The following is a 24,910-nucleotide window of genomic DNA, read 5'->3' as shown; positions in this document are numbered from 1 at the left end:
CTGTGTCTTGGGATAGAGTCCTGAGACTCCTTGTTTGCGCTCTTGGTGCGGTATCGTGGCCCTGTGATGCAACGGAGTTTGCTTCCTTCACACAGGGTGAAGTTAACCCGTGTGTGTGTCCACATTGTACCGCCATATAGTCCGTCATTACTCAGCAGCAGGCTCCATCTCTGCATGGTGGACCCCGGGCTGCGAACGCACCTTATACCATCTCTCTTATAATTTGGTGCGTTCCACTAGCCCTAACAGAGTGTCAGAGCATCTTTTTCCAGGGTTATCTCTTTTCCTCTGTTTCTGGATCCATATTAGAGTACAGATGAGATGTTTCTGCGTCAAGTGGTATCACTGCTGCTTCTTTTGCTGACCGGCATTCCATTAGCCATGATGAAGCCTCTTCCCCTCCATATTGGTTCATGTTCATGCTTCATGTTGAGTGGATCTCTTGCATGTTTCTCTCACGGCCCGCAGTCCTGCCTTTGGGTGGAGGCAGTAGTTTTGCTGGCAGAAGGTATCTTCTGTGTCTTCTGCTATACCAGTGTTCACATGGCCTTCTTGGTCTGCATACCTTTGTCCATACACAAAGAGCGTCAGGTCAGGATCTTCTAGAGGTTTTCTTGTCTCATGACAGCGAGACAATCGCGTTGAGCCTTTTCAGAGTCGACTACCTCATCCACTCATGTGTCAGAGATGTGATCTTCACCCTCTCCCCCTTGGCAGAGGTAGGAGAGTAGCTGGGTTATAGACAGCACATCTGGAGATGGTGATGTTGTCCGGGAGCAGAATAGGGCATTGCAGATGTACGTGGCAGACAGGTGCTTTGGGCCAAGATCTTCAACTGGTGACCCATAATGATGTCAGAAGCCTTGTCCAGCACAAATGGGTTGCAAACACGGCTCTCATGCAGCTTGGGACCCTACGGGCCACTGAGTCAAGAGTAGTACCCAGGAGGGTGTTGTCTTCCTCCGTGAAGCTGTGTCAGGACTCCAGTTGCATGGCCTTGCTTCTCCATGACAAAACAGGCAGAACAGTTTGTTATAGCCTGGCAGTCCTAGAGCTGGAGAGGATGTGATTGCAGATCAGCATGTGAAACCCATTGATGGCTTCCTTGGTTAGAGTGAAAGGAGGGTCCTTGAGGCAATCATATAGCTGCTGCATGTGTAGAGAGGCACCAGGGACGGCAGGAAACAAGACCAAGGATGGACTGTAAATGTGTTGGCTTGGCTGCCCATGGTATGTGCTGAACAGTTGCTTTCCTGTCTTCATTCAGGGGGAGGAGGAGTTGATCCATGTACTGTTAGAGAGTGGCAGTGGGATGTGTCATCTTCCAGGGCTCCAGGATCCTGGTCATGGCTCGGGTGAAGACAGAGGGACTATGTTGTGCCCGTGAGGCATCACAGTCCAAGTATATTGCCGATCCTCATGTGTGAAAGAAAACAGGTACTGGTTGTCAGGAAGTAGGGGTACACTGAAGAAGGCGTTGGCCAGGTCAATCACCATAAGCCATAGGGAAGTGGGTGTTAACCATGGCACAATGGGTGTGTCCAGTAAAGAGAAGAGACCGTATACTTCTGTAGGTTGTAGGCCTATGTGCAATGGTCTGGTCATTGGAGTGCACCGTGTGTTACCATCCACCCCTACAAAAGGCACTACTTCATCCGTGAGAAAGTCTAGGTTGGGTAAGTCAATGTTCCTGATTACGCTTTTGGCTGCATCGGGACCCACCAGGAAATTGAGGAGTATACTCTGAACCTCTATCTGGGTGAGAGGTGTTGTTTCTCTCGGGTATTTTTGTGAACTGTAAGAGTATATGTACTTTCATGGGTTGTGGATTCAGCATGCCAATACCCCATTAGGGTCTGGAGCTCAGTGGTGGTGGGTGTCAAAGCTTCTTCTAATTGACTAACTTGCATTTCAAATCAGAGATCCTGAAACTTTTGATTACATTAGTAGAAGAAACTATCCACAGGTTCTCCTTTTCCCTACATAACATCCTGAAGAGTGGGGGTCTGGGCTGGCAGGCAGTTCTTAGCCCAGATGTAAATCTTACAGAGGAAATATTCTCCAGATACAAGTGATTCAAGCCATTCTACATGAAAGTTGTCAGGCTTAAGGGCTAGTCGCACCCTTGGCCAAAGAGCCTTTCTAAATCTGTCCATAAGGCAAAGTGTACCTTCTGTATTTGTCACATCCTTTTTTAAAATGGCATGGGATTTTTCACTGGGTCTGGCAAGCTGCTCACTAGGGTATCTGTCTCCCGGTATTTCCAGGAGTCCTTGCATGGAGTAGGTTGTGTGCAAGAGTGTAAGACTTGAGGCTTAAAAGATGATGATGATGATGTCTCCCCACCATATAGTTGTGTATGCTGTGGATTATCAGTCTGAGCTGTTGATTCCTGTCTTCCCTCTTCTGCTTGATCATGTACCTCCATGTCATATTCATCTTTTTCTTCATTATTCTTTTTAAAGACTGCATTAATTAATGGAGCTATAGTGGATGCTGGACAGGATGTGGCATAAGGTGTTCCGTCTATATAGATAGTTGGAAAGAAGGTAGGGCTATTTGGGTTGGTCATCTGACAGTCAGAACAGGTCTCAAAATGTTCTGCATTCTGTGTTTGGCAGCTGGCATATGTCCAATCGTCGGGAAAAACTTCCCTCTCCAACATTACTGAAGGAGAACTTACTCGCCTCCTTTCCAAATCACACCTCACCACCTGTGCACTTGACCCCATCCCTTCCCACCTGCTCCCTAACCTCACTAACATGCTCATTCCAGCCCTAACCCATCTCTTCAACCTATCGCTATCTTCTGGTACTTTGCCCTCTGCCTTTAAACATGCCATCATCACACCCATCCTCAAAAAAGCTAACCTTGACCCAACTGCTATGCCCAGCTATCGCCCCATATCACTGCTCCCGTTTGCTTCCAAACTCCTTGAGCAGCTTGTCCATGGTCAACTTTCCTCCCACCTCTCATCTAACTCTCTCCTTGACAACCTCCAATCTGGCTTCCTCCCCCACCACTCCACTGAAACTGCTCTGACCAAAATTACTAATTACTTACTCACAGCCAAAGCTAATAGACAGTTCTCCATCCTCCTCCTTCTCGACCTGTCCTCTGTTTTCGACACAGTCGACCACTGCCTACTGCTACAGATTCTTTCTTCCCTCGGCATCAAAGGCCTTGCCCTGTCCTGGATTGCCTCGTACCTTTCCGACCACACATTTAGCGTTTCCCACTCCCGCACTACCTCCTCACCCTGCCCCCTCTCTGTTGGAGTCCTCAAGGCTCTGTCCTAGGGTCTCTACTTTTTTCCATCTATACCCTTGGCCTAGGACAACTCATAAAGTCCCATGGCTTCGAGTACCACCTATATGCGGACGACACTCAGATCTACCTCTCTGTCTCAGATGTCGCCTCTCTTCTGTCCAGAATCCCGGAGTGTCTGTCAGCCATATCCTCCTTCTTCAACTCTCGCTTCACCAACCACCCAAGCTGCCGCATCGCCACTGCCACAGCTGCCACCTCACCAACCACCCAATCTGCTGCCTCACCAACCACCTGAGCTGCCGCCTCACCACCACCAGAGCTGAAGCCTTACCACCACAAGTGCTGCAGCACACCGACCTCCTGTCTCTTCCCCATTATCCCAAAGAATGTAAGTCCGCAAGGACAGGGTCCTCTCCCCTCTGTACCAGTCTGTCATTGTAAATTTGTTTAATGTTAACGATATCTATAACTCTGTATGTAACCACTTTTTCACATGTACAGCACCATGGAATTAATGGTGCTATAAAAATAAATAATAATAATAATAGGCGGTATCAATGACTGTAATGCAGATGTTGCAACTGACACACTTTCCGTGGATGCCTGCATGGCATAAAATTCAGTAACCTTTTCATATTCCTCTCTCCATTACTGTCTTATAACTTCCTTTACCATCTTATAAAATGCTTCAGGGACCTGTAAGATCTCATAATACCTGAGGCTGGGACGCTGCTCTCTACTCATTAACACATTCTTCCATACCTTCTTATATAATCCTCCTTCTTTAGGATCGGAGGGTTCTTAACATGTGTTTTCTTTCCTCGCTCCGCTATGGGTCGTGTCTGTCTTATGTGTGTTGACTGACTACTCCCACCCATTCTATCATCTGAATTCTGAGTGTGTCTGAGGGACATGTGTGTTTCTTGCTTGAGACAAGTTCCTATGGGGTTTAGAACAGTTGGATATGTGAATTTTAAAGCTGTATGTACTCCTTATGTCCAAGGAAAGGTGCCTTCATTGATATTGTGATGTCTAGTTATTTTTACTACAGTGATATAGAAAGTTAGCTTAACAACTACCACCAGGGTACTTAACAATTCTTGTATATCCAGAAACTGTGTAGTCTAAAAATACCAGATAAGTTGCTAGAATATCTGCTTCCACAACACTTTTGCTTTAAGAAAAAAAATAATTTCCAAACTGTCTCACAGAAAAATGCAGTGATATTAATAAAACATTAACTAGAGAGTAACAATGGACTTTGGATCTCACACTATCAGAGATATCTGTACAAATGAAAGCAATCACCATTTAAGGAATTATCTCTCTACATGAATATGCTGTTACAACTAACTTTACAATTCTAAAGTATGTAAAACAAAACCGGTTAACTAATCCTCTAATCTCACAACATATATATATGTATATATACAGAATTAATTCAAAACTTTAACCATATGCTAGTACACCTCCTGCCGGCAAATCATGCACAATACAGACAAAAGACATCTTAAACTAGCACTGATGTCAGATACTGCGAATCCTCGACACCAAAACACTTCACAATTTACTTTTCTACTGTATATGCCAGCCTGATTTGTAGAGATGAAAAGTCTATACCTGGGCAAAACGCACTTTAAATAGACAGGGAGAGAGCAATCACTCAGTCACATCAATATGGTAATTGTAATTACCCTTCCACCTGTATAGAATGAAACCTATGAACTTATGTTGCAGCTAAAACACGATCACCTAAGCCTGGGGATTTCTGGTGGGAACCCGCAAGAAGTCACCAACCCCTTAGAGGTTGGAAAATCACTCAGAGTAATCAAGTCCCTACTCCCACTTGCCCACTGGGAGAGACACAGTTCAGACTTCTGGACCATTGGTCAAGCTGAGAGCAGGACCAGAGTGACAGTGAATGCGCTCAGTGCATATCCCTCTTTTTTCAGGCTGGCTGAGGTAACAATCACATATGCAAACAGCAAAGCAGAGAGGCAAAGCAGATAAGGCAGACAATTAAGGAAATCATGACCAGGGTGGGTTTTTGGTGCTAGGACTTGTCAGATCGGTCACTATGTCTGAGTCTGACAGCCGACTGACCTTTATCTCAGCACGGAAACACTGGAGGGCTATAGGTAAGATGAATGATTGTCTTACCTAGTAGGAGGTGCACTTCTGCACCCTCGAGTGGTCCGGTCCAAGATTGGAGGTATTCTTCGCAGCTGGTCAGGTCCAAACTTTCATCCTAGCTCCACGTTGGGCGCCAATAGTTAGGGCACACGGGATGCGTGTGTTCTCCTCTTAATTGTCTGTTGCCAAATTGAATATTAGATTTTACGGCCGGAGAAATCAGGATACAAAAGCAAGCAATTGTGTCTCGAATGATTTCTGATCTTTATTGGTTGAACAGCTTTTTATAGGAAAAATTGGGCGGTCTCGGTACATTACATCATGGGATTTTCCGACGTAATAATTATCACAAGTCACTATCGATCTCACATGTTCTCTGTTATTATCTTTAATACTATAGGACCATTAATCTAATGATTACTGCTTTTAGGCTATCTGTACAGTTATCACCCTAATGGCCTGCTTTAGGTCAGGCTGACATCTGTCTATGCACGTATTCTACTGATCTTTGGTTTATGGGGGGATCAATTTCCCCATGTGCAGGTACATTCACTCTTGATAAAACTAGGTGAATTACACAGCCTTTTAAAGTCCATCTGGACATGGCGTATCTTGGTACATCCTGGTACAGAATAATAAACAGAATTAAGTCTTATGACAGTGAATCAGAAAACCTTAAAGTTACATGATTCTAATATTCAGCAAAGCGTCCATATAAGTTTGATTTCAGTATATCTTCATATGCTATACATTCTCTCCTTAACACTGTGACCTAAGTACCTGCCTTCAGGCACTTGGTATCATTTACTCCATACCCTTACCCATGCCTTGGGGACTTTGTCATGCTGAAACTCCGCGGTTTGCCCCGGCAACTCTTGGCATACCAAGTCCCAACCGAACCTGAGCCTCTCGACACTGCTGTCTAGCAAGAGCGCTATCTTTTTTACCCTAACCCCTGGCCACAACCCTGGCCGGTTTCAGAGCGTGCCTGATGCATACATCCCTAGTTGCCTCTATAACCACACTTTCCTGATTCCTCCAGGCTTTATTTTTATACATGCATCTTTTATACCTGCGTATCTGTGTCCCAAACATATCAGGAGACATTTCCAGCTTGGGGTTCAGTGGGGTCTCCAGGACCTCTCCCGCCACAACCTCTAGGGGGGACCTATTGGGATTACACTCTGCCCCTAGGTTGGTGACCCCTATGGCAGGTATTCCTGACTTGGGATCTTCGGGTTCTGCGACCAGAATAGCATTTACCTTGGGAGGGTTAACCCTGGCCTCCCACAGGGCCAAAACAGGGGCAAGTCTCTTCCCAACACAGCCCCATATGGAAGCGTCTTCACCCCTCCAACCACATGTTTAATGTCTCCACATAATGTGAAAAAGTAACCTCTGTGGTCGGGTACTCCCGGATTTCCCCATGGATACCCATCGCTTCCACTTTCCATCCTTTGGGGTTCTCCCCAGCAACAAGGAACCCATTGATCAAAGTCACTACACTCCTCAAGTCCAGGAGAGCCTCCTTATGGCACCCATTGATGAGTACCCGGCACAGCCGTGGTTCACTGCCAGCAGTGCCCATAGTGGTGGTATAGACTGGCTAGGCATACATTGACACACGGCGAGTATACCTGCAGTCCATGTTTTCAGATGTCAGAGGGCAGTTAACAGCCTCATGTCTGGGTCCTTGACACCGCCAACACTTAATAACTGCAGCACGACTATAGCTTGGAGCCGCTTTAGGGGAAACAAGACTTTTGTCACCCTCACTTGGGGTTACCCATCATCACAGGCTCGGTCCGGGTTAACCTCAACAGTAGTTAGTGGACTTTTCCCATACTCCTGTACACAGTCCTGAGTGACTGTATACCACTGAATCCAACTTATCAGCTGGTCCAGAGTGTCCAGATCCACTAGCTCCACCCAACGCTGCAGGGCAGCCGGCAGAGCCCACACCAGCCAGTCGACCACCACCCTCTCTACCACCTCTGCTGGGGACAAAGTTTCACCCTGGAGCCATTCCTCAACCAACTACAATAAGACATATGCCTGAGACCTGGAGGGACAAGTCTCTGCAAAGAACCACTGGTACACCCTCTGATTGCCCCTTACCTTAGGGGTCTCTTCTTGACACTGCTGATCGCCCATCACCTTAGGGGTCTCATCTTTACACTACTGATCACCCCTCACATAAGGAAGAGAATGCCAATATTGTGAAAAAGCATTTACAATCTTTATTAAACATACAGTATACAAATAGATAAAATAATAGGGGATACAAGTACAAAAATAACTGCATACACATGAGGTGTACATACCATCTAACCATCTCATATAAGTAGATTCATGTATGGCATTTCATATTCTGTAAGAGATAATTGACCCAAATTTATCAATAAATAAAAAAAATGAAAAAAAATAATATACAGTATATAGTGATGAAGGGGTTACAATAAATGAACAGAGAATCCCATGGGAGATAGACAGGCTAGTCCAGCCTTGTACGTGATAAATAATTGCTATAAGTAAATTCCTGTGCATAATTAGCCTTCCTCTAAGATGTTATATTAACACAATCATGGTTAATTAGTTCAGTCACTATTAGTTGCCCCAGTAGTAGTAAAGTGCAAGTGCTTAATATAACTTAGATATCATAAATAAATATACAGGTGGCAAGAAAAGAAGGAAACCTCATAGAAGTAAAATATACATGACCTGGGGATGCAAATTTTTAAAAAAATTTATTAATAAATTTGGGTCAATTATTTCTAACGGAATACAAAATAATATCCATGTACATAAATCTACTTATATGAGATGATATACAGTATATAGCTCCTATGTATGCAGTTATTTTGTACTTGTATCCCCTATAATTTTATCTACTTGTATACGGTATATTTAATAATGATTGTAAATATTTTTTCACAATATTTTTGACATTAAAGTGCACTATATAGTTTAATGGGCTTCCAATATGTATTGAGTTGTAACTTTTGCTATTCTTTTGCACCAATATGTTGTATTATAGTGCACATCGCATTATCTATTCCCGAAACATGGTGATTTAATGTTATTTGCAGTCATTTTACTGTAACACACCTTTACAGGTTGTGCGTCCTAGTCACATACTGCATCAGGTATTATCCTATAGTAGGCACAGTTGTCTGAAACTTATACTGCATAAATAATTATAAATATTGTATTTACCGTATATACTCGAGTATAAGCCGACCCGAGTATAAGCCGACCCCCCTAATTTTGCCACAAAAAACTGGGAAAACTTATTGACTCGAGTATAAGCCTAGGGTGGAAAATGCAGCAGCTACCGGTGAATTTCAAAAATAAAAATAGATGCTCCATACCGTTCATTATGGCCCCATAGCTGTGCCATATAGTGCTCTGCACCGTTCATAATTGCCCCATAGCTGTGCCATATAGTGCTCTGCACCATTATTGTCCCATAGCTGTGCCATATAGTGCTCTGCACCATTATTGCCCCATAGCTGTGCCATATAATGCTCTGCACCATTACTGCCCCATAGCTGTGCCATATAGTGCTCTGCACCATTATTGCCCCATAGCTGTGCCATATAGTGCTCTGCACCGTTGCCCCATAGCTGTGCCATATAGTGCTCTGCACCATTATTGCCCCATAGCTGTGCCATACAGTGCTCTGCACCATTATTGCCCCATAGCTGTGCCATATAGTGCTCTGCACCGTCCATTATTGCCCCATAGCTGTGCTGCTGCTGCTGCAATAAAAATAATAAAACACATACTCACCTCTCTTGCTTGCAGCTCCTCGGCGCCATCTTCCCGGCGTCTCTCCGCACTGACTGATCAGGCAGAGGGCGGCGCGCACACTATATGCGTCATCGCGCCCTCTGACCTGCACAGTCAGAGCGGAGAGACGCCGGGAAGATGGAGACAGCGCCCGGCGTGTGGAACGAGGAGAGGTGAATATGTCATACTTACCTGCTCCCGGCGTCCCGCTCCTTCCCCCTGCCTGTCTTCGGTGCCGCAGCCTCTTTCTCTATCAGCGGTCACCGGCACCGCTTCATTAGAGAAATGAATAGGCGGCTCCGCCCCTATGGGAGGTGGAGCAGCCTATTCATTTCTCTAATGAGCGGTCCCACGTGACCGCTCAGGGGGAAGAGGCTGCTGCACCCGGAGACCGTGGGACGGGCAGGGGGAGCGTCAGGATCGCCGGGACTAGGTGAGTATGCCCCGGGCGCCCTCCCCCCCTCACCCGCCGACCGTGACTCGAGTATAAGCCGAGGGGGCACTTTCAGCCCAAAAATTTGGGCTGAAAATCTCGGCTTATACTCGAGTATATACGGTATATAATAGTTTAGAGGCTTTTCCTTGGAAATTTCTTGAATGCCTGTATTTAATCTTTTAGGACATGTAACAATCACAAACTATTTATTGAATTACTATCCTGATTTGGACCTGGAGAAGAGAAATATTCATGGATTTACAGCATTAATGAAGGCATCAATTCAAGGTAGAACTGATTGTGTTCGAGCATTAATGTTAGCAGGTAAGTTTTAATATATTTTAAAAATTAATGACCAAAATTACTGACAAAAAAGTCCCTTGCAGAATTGTGTACTGGGAACTGCAACACAGTCCACTCATTCTGAATATCATTGAGTACAAATAGATATACTTGAACTGTTTTTTATAACAATATTAATAATATGCTATAACTTAATAAAGTAGTAAAAAAATATATATAAAGTGAGCAATACTACTTTATTTACATGTAGATAATATATACTGCTATATATATATTTAGTGACATGGCTGTTGTGTGGGATCACATTTCACAGTGTAAAAGATATGGTGCAGTCTGCTTCTGGCACAATGCGTTTAACCCATTAAGTACCAAGCCACTTTGTAGGTTAATCACCAGGCCTTATTTTTTGTATCTGACAAGTGTCACTTTATGAGGTAATAACTCTGGAACACTTCAACGGATTCCAGTGATTATGAGAATTTCTTCTCGTAACATATTGTACTTCATGACAGTGGTAAAATTTGTTCGCTATGACTTGCATTTATTTGTGAAAATATTGTAAATTTGGCTACAATTTTTGAAAATTTAACAATTTTCAAACTTTTAATTCTTATTAGAGATGAGGGAATATGTTCAGAAAACAATTGCCAAGCATAAATTCAGCATGAATATGGCACATTCGGTTTCATAACCAGAAAAACGAGCATTTTTCTTAAAATCGGAAAAAAAGTCAGTAAAACTGTGGGAAAAGAATTTCCTGCCCTTTAACAGCCTGAGTATACCAGCCCTCAGCTGTCAGCTTTAGTAAGACTGGTTGTCAAAAATGGGGGGGGACCCCATGCCGTTTTTTAAAATGATTTATTTAAATAATTTTTAAAAAACAACGTGAGGACCCCTCTACTCTCGATAACCAGTGTTACAGAACCCCCCAGTACCAAGAATATGTTATGCAGTATATGTATGTATAATAGGTTCCATTTGAAATGCATCAGTCCACAGGCTGTGCCCCTGGGCAGAGGGGACAAGATATACTCCTTCTGACCTCCCCCACCTTTGTTATTCCCACAGTAAATATCGGCAGGCTCCGGCCACCTGCGGCTATTGTAATGTATGTCTGGCCTGCTGTTTTTCTATTGGCCTGCCCTCTGTATCTGTGTTATATATTCTGTGTGCTGTGAATAAAGTGTGGTTAGACTGGAAATACGTGGAGAAGCAGTGAGATTTTATATGCACCCATGTAACCAAAGAATTCCAGCCAGCGTCCTTCATTCAGAATCCAGCCAAGGCAGAGTAGACCTCCTGAAACATGGGGTGATACCTAAAGAGGTACTACAGCACAGTAGACCCCGTTACACTGGTGGCAGCCAGCGGGATGTGAGACCCCTTCTACAGGAGGAAAGGAATGAATGGAAAACAACTACCAGAACTTACAGAGGACTACATTAAAAGATGTGGTGGAAGCCCGAGGGTTAATCGCCAGCAACAAAACAAAAGCGGATTTGATAGCAGCCATCATGGAACACGACAGTGCAGCGCCCCCCAATGTGAACGTGAAGGAGACTGAATTCCAGAGGGAGGTAAAGAACAGACTGGCGTTCTATGGCCCAAACCCTGCAGTAGAGATCATACGAGAGGTGATGGCTGCTGTGCGTACTGATCTGAAGGAAAAGAAGGCAGAGCAGACCAGGATAGAGCTAGCCAAGATGGAGATGGCAGAGCAGACCAAAGTGGAGCTGGCCAAGATGGAGATGGCAGAGCGGAGAGAGGAGAGTCAGCGAGCAGGGGGAGCTCTGGCCTCCTACCAGGTACCTTCAACAGTAAGCCACAAAAAGATCCAGTATAATGCCTTCCGACAGTTGGGGGAGGTTGAGGAAGACATTTATGGCTTTCTGCAGGACTTTGAGCAGCAGTGTGCCCTTCATCAAGTGAAGCCGGAGGAACGGGTTCAGATTCTGGCCAGCAAGCTGACAGGCCGGGCAGCGGACGCCTATCGCACGGTACCTGATGAGGACTGTATGGACTATGAGTGGATCAAAGAAGTGAGGCATTGCGCCAAAAGTTCCGCGGGCTTATAAAACGCGTAATCGATACCCATGCTGAATGGGCCTGTAAATTACGGCGGTCACTGCTACAGTGGGTACAAGGGAGCCAAGCAACCACTAAGGAGGACGTCTTCCAGCTCGTCTTGTTAGAATGATTCTTTAATGGACTAACCCCCGAGACACAGGAATGGCTTCGGGACAGGCGGCCAACGACTCTTGAGGAAGCCGCTCGTCTGGCCGATGAACATCATGATGCCAGGAGGCCTCAGTTGTCCGGATCACAGATGGTCACTAGGGGTCCGCCCATGGACCTGGAGGGCCCCAAACCACCGAAGATTGTAGGGGGACCAGCTAGAAACCCAGCCTACGACAGTTCCCCTGGGGCGCGATGCCACACCTGCCGTCAGCTGGGCCACCTGCAAAGACAATGTCCCAACCGAACTAAGCATACCCAGTGGCCAAAGGCGGAAACAGCTACCTTCAGCCGGGCCACTGTACACTGCTACCAAGGTGAAGTTGACCCGACATTGGGGGCTACGACTAACCAAGGAGTGGAAGAGATGGAGGAAGTGCTGCATGAAGTAGACCCCGTGCAGGCAGCCCAGGCAGATAATCGACAACAGCATCGACAGGTCGTGTGGGTTAATGGGAAACGTATGCAGGGACTAAGAGATTCCGGGGCAACTTTGACCCATGTGAAGCCTCATCTCGTCCGGGACCAAGAGAAGACGGACCGGACAGTGGCAGTCCGTGTAGCAGGGGGAGCCATACATCGACTGCCCACTGCCCGGATTCACCTGAACTGGAATGGCCTTGTTGAGGTCGGCTTGATGGAGGATTGGAGCGTAGATGTCTTGCTGGGAAATGACTTGGGGCCCATGTTGTCTGCCTTCTCGGTTGCCCCTCTGACTGAGACATATCCTGTGACCACCCGGAGACAAGCTCGAGCTGCGGAGGCAAAATCACACTCAGAGGAGGCCCAGGTAAGACATCCCAGCCCTACACGTATTCCCATAGCCAGGCACATTTCTTGGGCCACACCAGATGAATTTAAGAGGGAGTTACTTGAGGATCCTTCATTGGAGGGATATCGTGGGAAGGCACAAGAGGGGAGAGGGGTACTGGAAGGGGAACAGTTTATATGGAAGCAGGGACTCCTCTACCGGATCACAGAGCAGCATCACACAGGGACGAGTCCCACTATAAAACGACAGCTGGTAGTTCCCAAGAAGTATAGGCATGAGTTACTGCAAATCTCTCATGACATACCCTTGGCCGGGCACTTCGGCATCAGTCGCACCAGGCATCGTCTGACACAAAACTTCTTTTGGCCGGGGGTAACCTATGATGTTCGTCAGTACTGCCAGACCTGTGACAGTTGCCAGCGCATTGGCAAGAGGGGAGATCGATGCAAGGCCAAATTATGCCCCCTCCCCATTGTGGAGGAACCATTTAGCCGAGTAGCGGTCGATCTGATAGGGCCGTTAGCCAAACCCAGTCCATCAGGGAAAAGGTATATATTGACAGTGGTAGATTATGCCACACGGTATCCAGAGGCGGTTGCGTTACCTAACATACTGGCAGAGATGGTGGCGGCTGCCCTGCTCTAGGTTTTCTCACGGGTTGGATTTCCCTGGGAGATTATCTCGGACCAGGGTACCCAGTTTACAGCAGAGGTTACCAACCAACTGTGGAAGCTGTGCAGTGTAAAGTCCATTAGAAGCGCCCCGTACCACCCGCAAACCAATGGGTTGTGTGAACGCTTTAACGGGACGTTAAAACAACTCATTGGGACTTTTACCAGGACCTACAGGGACTGGGAGAAATTCTTGCCTCACCTCCTGTTTGCCTATCGGGAGGTGCCCCAAGAATCCACGGGGTTCTCCCCGTTCGAACTGGTATACAGGAGATGAGTAAGGGGACCCCTAGACTTAGTGCTAGAACACTGGGAAGGGGAGGGCATCATAGAAGGGGTACCTCTTGTACCCTATGTGCTGGAATTCCGGGACCGCCTACAGGAGCTGACCCAGGCTGTACGTGGGAACATGCAGGAGGCTCAGCGGCGGCAGCACGTATGGTACGATAGGAGGGCCAGAGAGCGCACCTTGGAAATAGGACAGAAGGTCCTGGTGTTAGAGCCCACTAGGCAGAACAAGTTCCAAGCTGCATGGCAGGGTCCCTACCAGGTAGTGGGGAAAATAGCCGACACCACCTATAATGTCGCCGATTGTGACGACCCCAGAGTTATCCGCATGTTCCACGTGAATATGCTGAAGCCCTACCAGGAGTGCCCTGAAGAGGTAGTGGCCATCTGTGCACATGAAGCAGAGGATTTAGCCAGACTTCCCTTGCCTGATGTTTTAGGGGAAAGGACTCAGTCTAAAACATGGGACCAGGTACACTTGGGTGAAGACCTAGGTCCCCGGGAAAGACAGCTGGCGGAGGCGTTGTTGAGGCAGCGACAGAGGATGTTTTCAGGGAGACCAGGGTACACTTGCCTGGCACAACACAAGGTTGAGACCCAGGATCAGACCCCCCTGCGACAACCCCCCTTCCGCGTCCCTGAGTCTGTACGAGAAGGGATGCGACAAGAGATACAAGAGATGTTGCGTTTAGGGGTAATTGAAGAGTCAGATAGTCCCTCGGCATCCCCCGTAGTGTTAGTGCCCAAGAAGGATGGGACTACACGGTTTTGTGTAGACTATCATAAGCTCAATGAGAAAACAGTGACGGATGCGTATCCCATGCCGCGTGTGGATCAGTTGTTAGACCGGCTGGCAGAGGCAAAGTAATTGACCACCATCGATCTATGCAAAGGCTACTGGCAGATTCCCCTTAGTCCTGATGCTGTTCCCAAGTCTGCATTTGTCACCCCTTTCGGCTTATTCCAGTTTCGAGTTATGCCATTTGGGATGAAGACTGCCCCGGCGACCTTCCAGAGGCTGGCTGACCAGCTTCTGGATGGTCTCCAGGACTATGCTTGTGCGTACCTGGATGACATCGCCATCTACAGCGCGACATGAGAAGAGCATCTAAATCACCTAGAGACAGTATTAGACAGGATCCACAAGGCCGGAATTACCCTGAACCTAAACAAGTATCACGTGGGCAAAGCAGAGGTTCAGTATTTAGGGCATTGGGTGGAAAGTGGGAAACAGAGACCAGAACCAGCCAAGATTGAGGCCATAGCCAAATGGCCCACCCCACGCACTAAAACCCAGGTCATGGCGTTTCTAGGGACAGCGGGGTATTACAGGAAATTTGTTCCCAATTACAGCAGCGTAGCCAAGCCCCTCACTGATCTGACCCATAAGAACCAACCCCGCCAGGTAACCTGGACCCCAGAGTGTGAGGAAGCCTTCCGCCAGCTAAAGGATGCCCTCACCAATACCCCTGTATTGGCCGCACCCGATCCAACTAAATGTTTCCTTGTTCACATGGATGCTTCTATGTTTGGATTGGGGGCAGTACTAAGCCAAGTCGGGCCGGACGGCCAAGAACACCCGGTAGCTTACCTGAGTCGGAAACTACTGCTCCGTGAAGTGAGCTATGCGGCCATCGAGAAGGAGTGCCTGGCAATAGTATGGGCTCTCAAAAAGTTACAACCATATTTGTATGGACGACAGTTTTCCCTCCTAATGGACCATAATCCCCTAGTCTGGCTTAATCGGGTCTCTGGAGACAACGCCAGATTATTGCGGTGGAGTTTAGCCCTACAACCTCTGGACTTCACCATCCACTACAGACCCGGCAAACAAAACAGTAACGCCGATGGACTAAGTCGACAAATGGAACTTGTACCAACCCCATAAACTTCAGGCATCCCCAAACCGATCCGTTAAGGATCAGACTGTGTATGCCGATCGCGTCGCTGAAAAGGGGAGCCGTGTTACAGAACCCCCCAGCACCAAGAATATGTTATGCAGTATATGTATGTATAATAGGTTCCATGTGAAATGCATCAGTCCACAGGCTGCGCCCCTGGGCAGAGGGGACAAGATATTCTCCTTCTGACCTCCCTTACCTTTGTAATTCCCACAGTAAATATTGGCAGGCTCCGGCCATCTGCGGCTTTTGTAATGTATGTCTGGCCTGCTGTTTTTCTATTGGCCTGCCCTCTGTATCTGTGTTATATATTCTGTGTGCTGTGAATAACGTGTGGTTAGACTGGAAATACGTGGAGAAGCAGTGAGATTTTATATGCACCCATGTAACCAAAGAATTCTAGCCAGCGTCCTTCATTCAGAATCCAGCCAAGGCAGAGTGGACCTCCTGAAACACGGGGTGATATCTAAAGAGGTACTACAGCACAGTAGACCCCGTTACAACCAGTCTTGCTAAAGCTGACAGCTGAGGGATGCAGCCCCCAGCTGTCAATTTTGCCTGACTGGTTAAAAAAGTACAGGGGAACCCATCCTGTTTTTTTCATTTATTTATTTATAGCGCAGGCAGCGGTTGTGGAATACTCCCATCAGCCACTCCTGCTGTCACTGTTATTAGCGGCAGCAGGTGTAGGTTGATGGGAGTAATAGTCCCAAAAGCCTCATTCTGCTGTCATTGTTCTCACTTGAAAAAACTCTCATAATTCTCCACTAATCATGCTGATCACTGGCAGAGCAGGGGAAAATGATGAGTTGTTTTCAGCACCCGGCTTCCCTGGCACCTGCCATGTGGTATTGATGCGGCACACAGACGGCACATGGTTGCCACACATGTGCCACATGTATTGGACACATGGACGCTAACATCTCCGGTATCACTTTTTCCCAGTACCGGAAATATCAGGACATGTGAAATCGACCGTAGGATGTAAATCAGATGCTAGGTGTTAAAAATCGGATTGCACTGCCATGAAAAAGGCATGATACTTGTATTACTCTCGTCTTACTTTGCAGGAACAAAATTGGACTGATTTTAAAATCACTAGTGTGACTCCAGTCTAAAGCTATGTGCGTACGTTGAGTATTTGCTTGCAGAGATTTCTTCAAGGTTTCTACATCTCTTGGCAGCATAAACTCTGCTGCAAAAACGCATGTTTTGCCACGTTTTGGGGGGGGCATTTTTGTCTCTGTTTTGTACACCTTTTTGCACAGCAATGAAGGCTTTTTGAGCTAAATAAAGATATTTTTAAAAAATTGTGATGTAATCTCTTGGTTCAGCACCTTCTTTTTCATTCTGATGCAGTAGTATCAGGATATTGAGATTAAGGCTTGGTGTCAGCAGCTGTCATTGACACCAAGCCCTAGGTTTAGGAGTGAAAAGGTGTCAGCCAGACACCCTCATTACTAAGCTGATAAGTAAACACACACATGTGCACACACTGTAACCAGCCTATGTAAGAGTGTTAATAAAATGAACATACACAGGCTGTAACCAAACAGCAACTATTAATTAAAAAAAAAAAAAAAAAAAATTGCGTGGGCTCCCGCATAATTTTTATAACCAATAGAGAGAAAGCCGACGGCTGAGGGCTGATGTTAATATTCTGGGAAGGAGCCAATAGCCATAAAGGTTCTTAGGCTATTAATATCAGCTCAAAGCTGTTTGCTTAGCCTTTACTGCCTCATTTACAGAGGGACCCCAGAAAAAAGTTGACATAGGGTCCCCTATAAAATCTAAATAGAAAAGACTAGGCAGACAGCTGCGAGCTGATATTAGTAGCCTAGGAAGGGGCCTCCTCCCAGACTGAAAACATCAGCTCTCAGCTGCCTCAGAAAAGGCGCACCTATAAGATGTGCCAAATCTAGCACTTAGCCTCGCTCTTCCCACTTACCCTGTAGTGGTGGCAAGTGGGCTAATGGTTGGGAGGGTTGATGTCACCTTTGTATTGTCAGGTGACATCAAGCCCACAGGTTAGTAATAGAGATGCGTCTATAAGAAGCCCCCATTACTAACCTCATAGTGATATCATAAAATACACACACGCACAGAATACAATCCTTTATTTGACCATACTCACCAAACACCTAATCCACTGAAGCCAACGTCTCCTGCAACAAAAATAAAATAATAAACCACAATATTCCTCACCTGCCCACCGAGAAGATAATAATCCATAATGTCCCACTACGATCTTGATGATTTTGAGAGCAGTCACTGATGTGACTACTCTCAAAGACAACCGGCTATACACTAACACAGTATATATATATCAAAAAGAGAACATGGAAGCAAATAGCCATAAAATTACAAAATTTTATTGGAACATTTATAAAAACAATAATGTAGTAAGAGATGTAAAAAAGGTATCACATGATGCCGATCAGCAGCGGCGTCTTGCAGTATTGCCGACGTAAGGGCCGTCATCAAACTGCCGCCGCTTACAACCAGGTCAGCGCTATTTAAGCAACCATTACACCCCAATCAGTACACACTCCCCCTTAGACGAAGCTACACGCGAAATGCGTGTCGGGGTTGCCGCTACCGCCCACAGGTAATAATAAAGTATGTTTTCCTCCTAATGCTGTCCAAAACAACTCTTACTGGTGCACCATCCCATACTTAGGTTGATAACTATTCAGGGCATTATATATTTATTTGTACCAAAGGGTCTTGTTTATCTAATACATAGAGTTACACTCTTTCATCCCTGTTTATTTATTTTTGAATAGCCTCTTTTCTGTGTATTTTTCCACGCTTTATGGGTATTATCTAATTAAGGACATATGCATTTTCTGGCAAGCATCTGGGATTTTTTTCATGCATATATTACTTTAAAAATACCCCAAAATTACACCATTCTAAGAACTGCACCCATAAAGGTCTTCAAAACCACATTCAAGAAGTTTATTAACTCTTCAGGTGCTTCACAGTAATTAATGCAATGTGGAAGGAAAAAAGGGCAACAGGAGAAAATTGACCCCAAAAATTGTTGTACAATTTCTCCTGAGTATGCCCCATATGTGGGGGAAATCTGCTGTTTGGGTGCATGGCAGGGCTCAGAAAGGAATGAGAACCGGGTTACTTTTTGAACATAAAAATGGATGGAATTGAGAGCGCTCACCATGTGGCATTTGGAGAGTCCCTGATGTGCCTAAAAAGTGGAAACTCCCTAAAGTGACTGCATTTTGGAAACTAGACCCCTGAAGGAATGTATCTAGATGTGTGGTGAGCACTTTGAACCCCCCCCGGTGCTTCACAGAAGTTTATAACATAAAGCCGTGAAAAAAAAATTCATCCTATTTTTCCCACAAAAATGTTCTCTTAGCCTCAAATTTTTTATTTTCACAAATATAATGTTACAGGGATATCATGACAGAGAGTAACTAGAAAATCATGGGGTTTGGTTTTACAAACTCCTGTACTGGTTGGAAGTACTTCACCATCTTATTAAACAGTGCAAGTTTTTTCCTTGCTCTCAGTGCAAGGGTTAATTCCTGTTCAGTTGAAGCTCCTGGAGCATAGATACCTGGATTGTCTCAGCTGTTCTGTGTTGACCACTCCCTTACGCATGCCTCTGGCACTTACGAATTGACAGTGTTAGTTCTTACTGCCTGGTTAGGAGTTGGAGGTAAATTTTGTGGTTCGAGTTGGCATTTTGAGCTTTGTTCAGGAGATTGTTGTTTGGAGTTTTTTTGTCTGCACATTCTCATCCTCTCATATTTGATTTCTCCTTCATTTAACTCACCTAGGTTCCACTCTGTTTGATGAGTGTATTTTGTATGATTGTTATTTTCATTTATCCCTGTCCGTCTTCCATTTTTGTCTGTTTATTGTCATGCTATACACTTTGGCTTACCACCTCCCTGGTTGGGGGAGGGCACAGATAAGGCTTGATATAGGAGCATAGGAAGGTACGTGAATTCAGCATCTCCACCTTCAGGAGTAATCCGGGAGACAGGGATACACTACGGCGCCCCTAGTTCTAGGGACACAAGAAAACCTTATTTATGAAATGGTAGGGTCTCAATTAGTGTTGAGAGATACCTTCCGATATGCAAAGGTATCGGTATCGGATTGGATCGGCCGATACTGGCAAAATATCGGATCTCGCCGATACCGATACCCGATACCAATGCATATCAATGGGACACAAAATATCAGAATGGTTCCCAGGGTCTGAAGGAGAGGAAACTCTCCTTCAGGCCCTGGGATCCATATTCATGTATAAAATAAAGAATAAAAATAAAAAATATTGATATACTCACCCCTCTGGCGGCCCCTGCTCTTAGCGGTGCCTCCGTTCTTAAGAATGCAGAGTTAAGGACCTTCGATGACGTTGCGGCTTGTGATTGGTCGCGTGACCCCTCATGTGACTGCTCACGCAACCAATCACAAGCCGCGACGTCATCGCAGGTCCTAAACTCACTGCATTCTTAGGAACGGAGGCTGCCGGTTACATCGGTAAGGTCCAGGGTCTGCTGGAGGGGTGAGTATATCCATATTTTTTATTTTAATTCTTTATTTTTTACATGAATATGGATCCCAGGGCCTGAAGGAGAGTCTCCTCTCCTCCAGACCCTGGGAACCATACACTGGGAACTTCCGATTCCGATTTCCGATATCACAAAAATATTGGAACTCGGTATCGGAATGCTCAACGTTAGTCTCAATATTACTATTATTACTTAAACACCAGAAAAACATAGACCTCTAAAATTTAATCTTTATTAAGATGATTAAAAAAGGAATTAAAAAATCATGGTTATCTCAAGAAGGTGCAAAACCATGAAGGTGAATAAAGAGAAGTGCAGTAACTTAGCTAGGGCTAATCTCTCCCTAGATGAACCCTAAGCTCACCCTAGTTGACAGCTGAGGTTGGCACCCTAGTTGTAGACGTAATGTCACCCCCACTCCACGTTGGTAGCCCTTATAGCCCTAATGTACCCTAAAAAGCTTACACACTAAAATATATACACAAAAAAACCACACGCATACAAAAATATTGGACTGTAATACCCAGTCTTTAATAAACAGAAAAATATCTCGTAATATATTCCAGGGAAATAGAGCAAATAATTGTAGAGTCACATAGATACCCCATTAAAAATAATATGGCCGGAGTCTGTAGTCACATTAGTAATCAACTTTTGGATGCAATTGAGATAATATACCTGGATCAATATCCCTATTGCATAAATGCCCATAAAATTCATATAATCCTGTGACATAAAAAATCAATAGTACTGTGTCATCCTCATCAATAATAGATGCACAATCAAATATAACAAATGACAGGGTATTATCAAACTGAATATCAAATCATTGTTCAGAAATCCCATGTAACGCTCATGCCGAGACTGGTTGGCGCGGGCGCCTGGGGGTGTGGCCCCACTGGACCACAGACTGAACTTCCCTGGAAGGGGCATAACTAAGTAGCTTCCTAGGTGTTCGCTGGAGCCTCTGATGGTGAGGTCAGACTTGTGCAATAGGAAGCTACCAGGTAACACTCCAGGGTGGAGTCGGACTGTGGATGCTGATCCCATCGGGGACAAGACACAGGCAGGCAAGCACGGCTGTGACACTGGCTGACGGACGGGTATGGAAGAGGTCCTGACGGGCAGACTGGCTTGACGGAGATACAGGCAGGCAGACAGGCGCGGCTGGTACCCAGGCAGACAGGCGGGCACGGCTGGTACTGGCAGACAGGGCTGATACTCTGGTAGGAACTGGTATTCAGGTGGATGTATGGAAACTGGTAAGAACCTGTTCAGACTGAAGAACATAAAGAAACAGGTAGAGGCCCGTACGGCAAGTTGCAGAATAAAAGTAGAGCAAGAGTGGATGCAAAGCAGAATTACAGGAGGCGGAGTAAGAGCAGGAGGTGGAGCTAAGAGCAGAGAAGGAGAAGGCAGAGCAAAGAGTAGAGAAAGAGAAGGCAGAGCCAAGAGTAGAGAAGGAGAAGGCAGAGCCAAGGATGGAGCCGCTGGGGGCGGAGCCAAGAGCGGAGACGCTGGAGACGGAGCCAAGAGCGGAGATGCTGGAGGCGGAGCCAAGAGCAGAGACGCTGGAGGCGGAGCCAAGAGCGGAGACGCTGGAGGCGGAGCCAAGAGCGGAGATGCTGGAGGCGGAGCCAAGAGCAGAGACGCTGGAGGCGGAGCCAAGAGCGGAGACGCTGAAGGCAGAGCCTAGAGCGGAGACGCTGGAGGCGGAGCCAAGAGCCAGAACCGCAGAAGGTAACGTCAAGAGCAAAAGAGCAGAGAACCACAGGTTGTGGCAGAACTGAGCAGAGTAGCGCAGAACCACAGGTAGTGGTGAACAGAGCAGAGAGATGCAGAGCCACTGATAGTGGCAAGCAGAGCAGAAGTATAAGGCGGAGATACACACAGCAGAGTGGGAAATGACAAATGACAAAGAAGGAACAGGAACGGACATAGACCAGAGTTCAGACAGGAACAGACACGGATACACAAACAAAACACAGATGAAGGCTTGTAATTTTGCAGCCCTCAGAGACAGGAAACAGACATGACCTGGCAGCTCAGTAGCAAGTGCTAACTGAGGGGAATAGTTTGCTCAGGCATCCTCCAATGGGTGAGGATGCCTTAAGTATCAGAGGCCTCAAGGCTATTGGCCAGGAACACCCAAAGGAGGTGCACACAGTCTCAATAATAATCCGGAGTGGCTGGTGCCGCCCCCCTATGCATACAGCCAGGAAGTGTACACAGAGCAAGCTGCCATGAAGCACAGACAGATCTCACAGCATGGCACTGGGTGAGTGAGTTGATGTAACAGGCAGGTGGGGAATGGAAGGCCATGCAGTGATGCCGGCAGGGTTTCTACAGTACCCCCTCCTTTATGCCCCCTCTTCTTCAATCCTGCAAGAATGATCTGTAGAAGAAGAAAGAGACCACTCACAGTTCAAGTCATTATAACATCTTCAAAGTAGGATAAGGCAAACGGGTCACCAGGAATCTCAGAAGACAAAGTCTCTTTGTGCTCAACAGGGTTAGCTTCATCAGAAATTTCAGATAGCAAAGTCTCTTTGTACCCAATGGGGTTAGCCTCCTCAATGGACTGGACCATTTCCTCTGGGTAGACAAGAAGCAGGGACTTGGATGCTACTGACTTGATATCTTCACCAGCCGGCCACATGGAAGCCGAAGGAACACACACAGGATACATCTTCTGCCCGATATCCAGAGACAAACTTTCAGGTAGCAGAGATGTTCTAGAGTACTGAACACAGGAAAAATCACTGGAGCTGAGGGTGGAGAACAATAACTCCACCGGATCAGAAAAAACTGAGAGGAGAAAACTTCTGTTATGGAATCTTCAGCAACCGGCCATATGGACGATGAAGGTACCCACATAGGAACCATCTTCTGCCCGAAATCCAGAAAAAAACATACAAAAGGCGGGGATGTTTCCACAAACAGGTTACAGGTATAGTTATTAGAGTTGTGAGGAGCGATTGTCACCGCTTTCCCATCTTTGGTGACATCAACACTCCTTGACTCGATGTCTAATGGGTTACTGGTATAGTCACTGGAGACATGTGGAGAGATAGTCACCGCTTCTCCATCTTGGGTGAGGTCATCACACCTTGACTCAACGACTAGCAGACCAGCTGAAGAAGAAGACGACACAGTTGACTGTCTTTGACGCATGGGAACCAGACACCTCTCATGACTGGGTAAATTCAAAGAAAGCATTTTGCAGGAACTCTTGACCAGAGCGGGTGGTAGAGTCCTAGGCTCAGAATGACCCATGGGTATAACAGACAGCATATGGAAGACAAACTTCTTTGAGCATAAGACTCCAACCTGGAGCTGTAGTTGTCCTTGAAGGACTAGACTGCTCTTGAGTAGGGCTTGACAAACTTCAGACAATGCCCGCACCGGGTTCTGGAGCTTTATGACGGAGACCACACACTGATTCCGAATGGCAGGCAAGTTTACCACACCAAAGCTCCCAGAAAACAGAGACACAGTCTTTGATTTTGATGGAGAGGAAGTACTCTCACCTAGGGCAGCCTCTCCTGCTGGCCTAGGGTTGTGGAGTTTAACATCCACAGGGCAGAGACCGTCTGGATGTTCCTTGCAACTGCCCCGATATCGCGTCCCCTTTTTGCGGTTGGATTAGGGCTGCTGCTTTTGCTTGGGTAGCTGCAGGAACAGGTAGAGGAACAGGCGGGTTTTGGACAGACTTGGCCAGATGTGGCGGTTTCTTCAGGGGATTCGCTCGTCTGGACCGCCTCTGGGATCTAGTAAGGGAAGACTTTGCAGGAGGAGCAGGGTTCGGTGCCTTGAAGGCTTGAAGGAAGGCCATCAGGAGGGCCTCAAGGTTTGAGAGGATAGGATCCCTTGCTTCCCAGAGAGGGTTCATCCAATTCAATGCATCTCCTGCTAGGTAGGTCAACATGAATCCTCCCTTGGACCAATCAGAGGAAAATTCAGAAGGATTCGATTCCATATACGTCAAACAACGCGTCAGGAACTCCATGCACTCCTCTGGATCCCCATAGTATCTTGGCGGAAGGAGTTTTTCTTTACTGGCAATGTAATTATACAACTCCTTAAAGATTATGATTTGGCCACCTGGAGTAGGTGTGGGCAGATCTTTACAAGGCAGATCACTCAATCGAGCACAGAAACCTTCCGGGGTCCAATACGGGCTAGAAGAGAGTTCATTTTGCTCCGAGAGCAATGGCTCATGGGACTCAGCGGAGACCATGGCCTGAGCAATCTGTAACGCTCGCGCCGAGACTGGTTGGCGTGGGCGCCTGGGGTTTTGGCCCCACTGAACAGCAGATCGAACTTCCCTGGAAGGGGCATAACTAAGTTGCTTCCTAGCTGTTCACTGGAGCCTCTGATGGTGAGGTCAGACTTGTGCAATAGGAAGCTACCAGGTACCACTCCAGGGTGGAGTCAGACTGTGGATGCTGATCCCACCGGGGACAAGACACAGGCAGGCAAGCATGGCTGTGACACTGGCTGACGGACGAGTATGGCAGAGGTCCTGACGGGCAGACTGGCTTGACGGAGATACAGGG

General features: G+C 46.5%; 1 protein-coding gene across 1 annotated transcript in view; it reads left to right on the top strand.

The window, feature by feature from the left end:
• Positions 1-24,910, top strand: part of ANKRD33B (ankyrin repeat domain 33B) — a 1,884,278-nt gene that overhangs the window by 829,781 nt on the left and 1,029,587 nt on the right. The window contains exon 3 of the mRNA XM_077271670.1: positions 9,815-9,955. Within this exon, the coding sequence (XP_077127785.1) occupies positions 9,815-9,955 (141 nt within the window). The remainder of the gene's footprint in view (positions 1-9,814; positions 9,956-24,910) is intronic.

Source organism: Ranitomeya variabilis, chromosome 6, assembly GCF_051348905.1.
Source record: "Ranitomeya variabilis isolate aRanVar5 chromosome 6, aRanVar5.hap1, whole genome shotgun sequence".
NCBI classification, from domain to species: domain Eukaryota; kingdom Metazoa; phylum Chordata; class Amphibia; order Anura; family Dendrobatidae; genus Ranitomeya; species Ranitomeya variabilis.
Note: the sequence above shows the minus strand (reverse complement) of the source record. Positions and strands in the feature narration are given on the sequence as shown.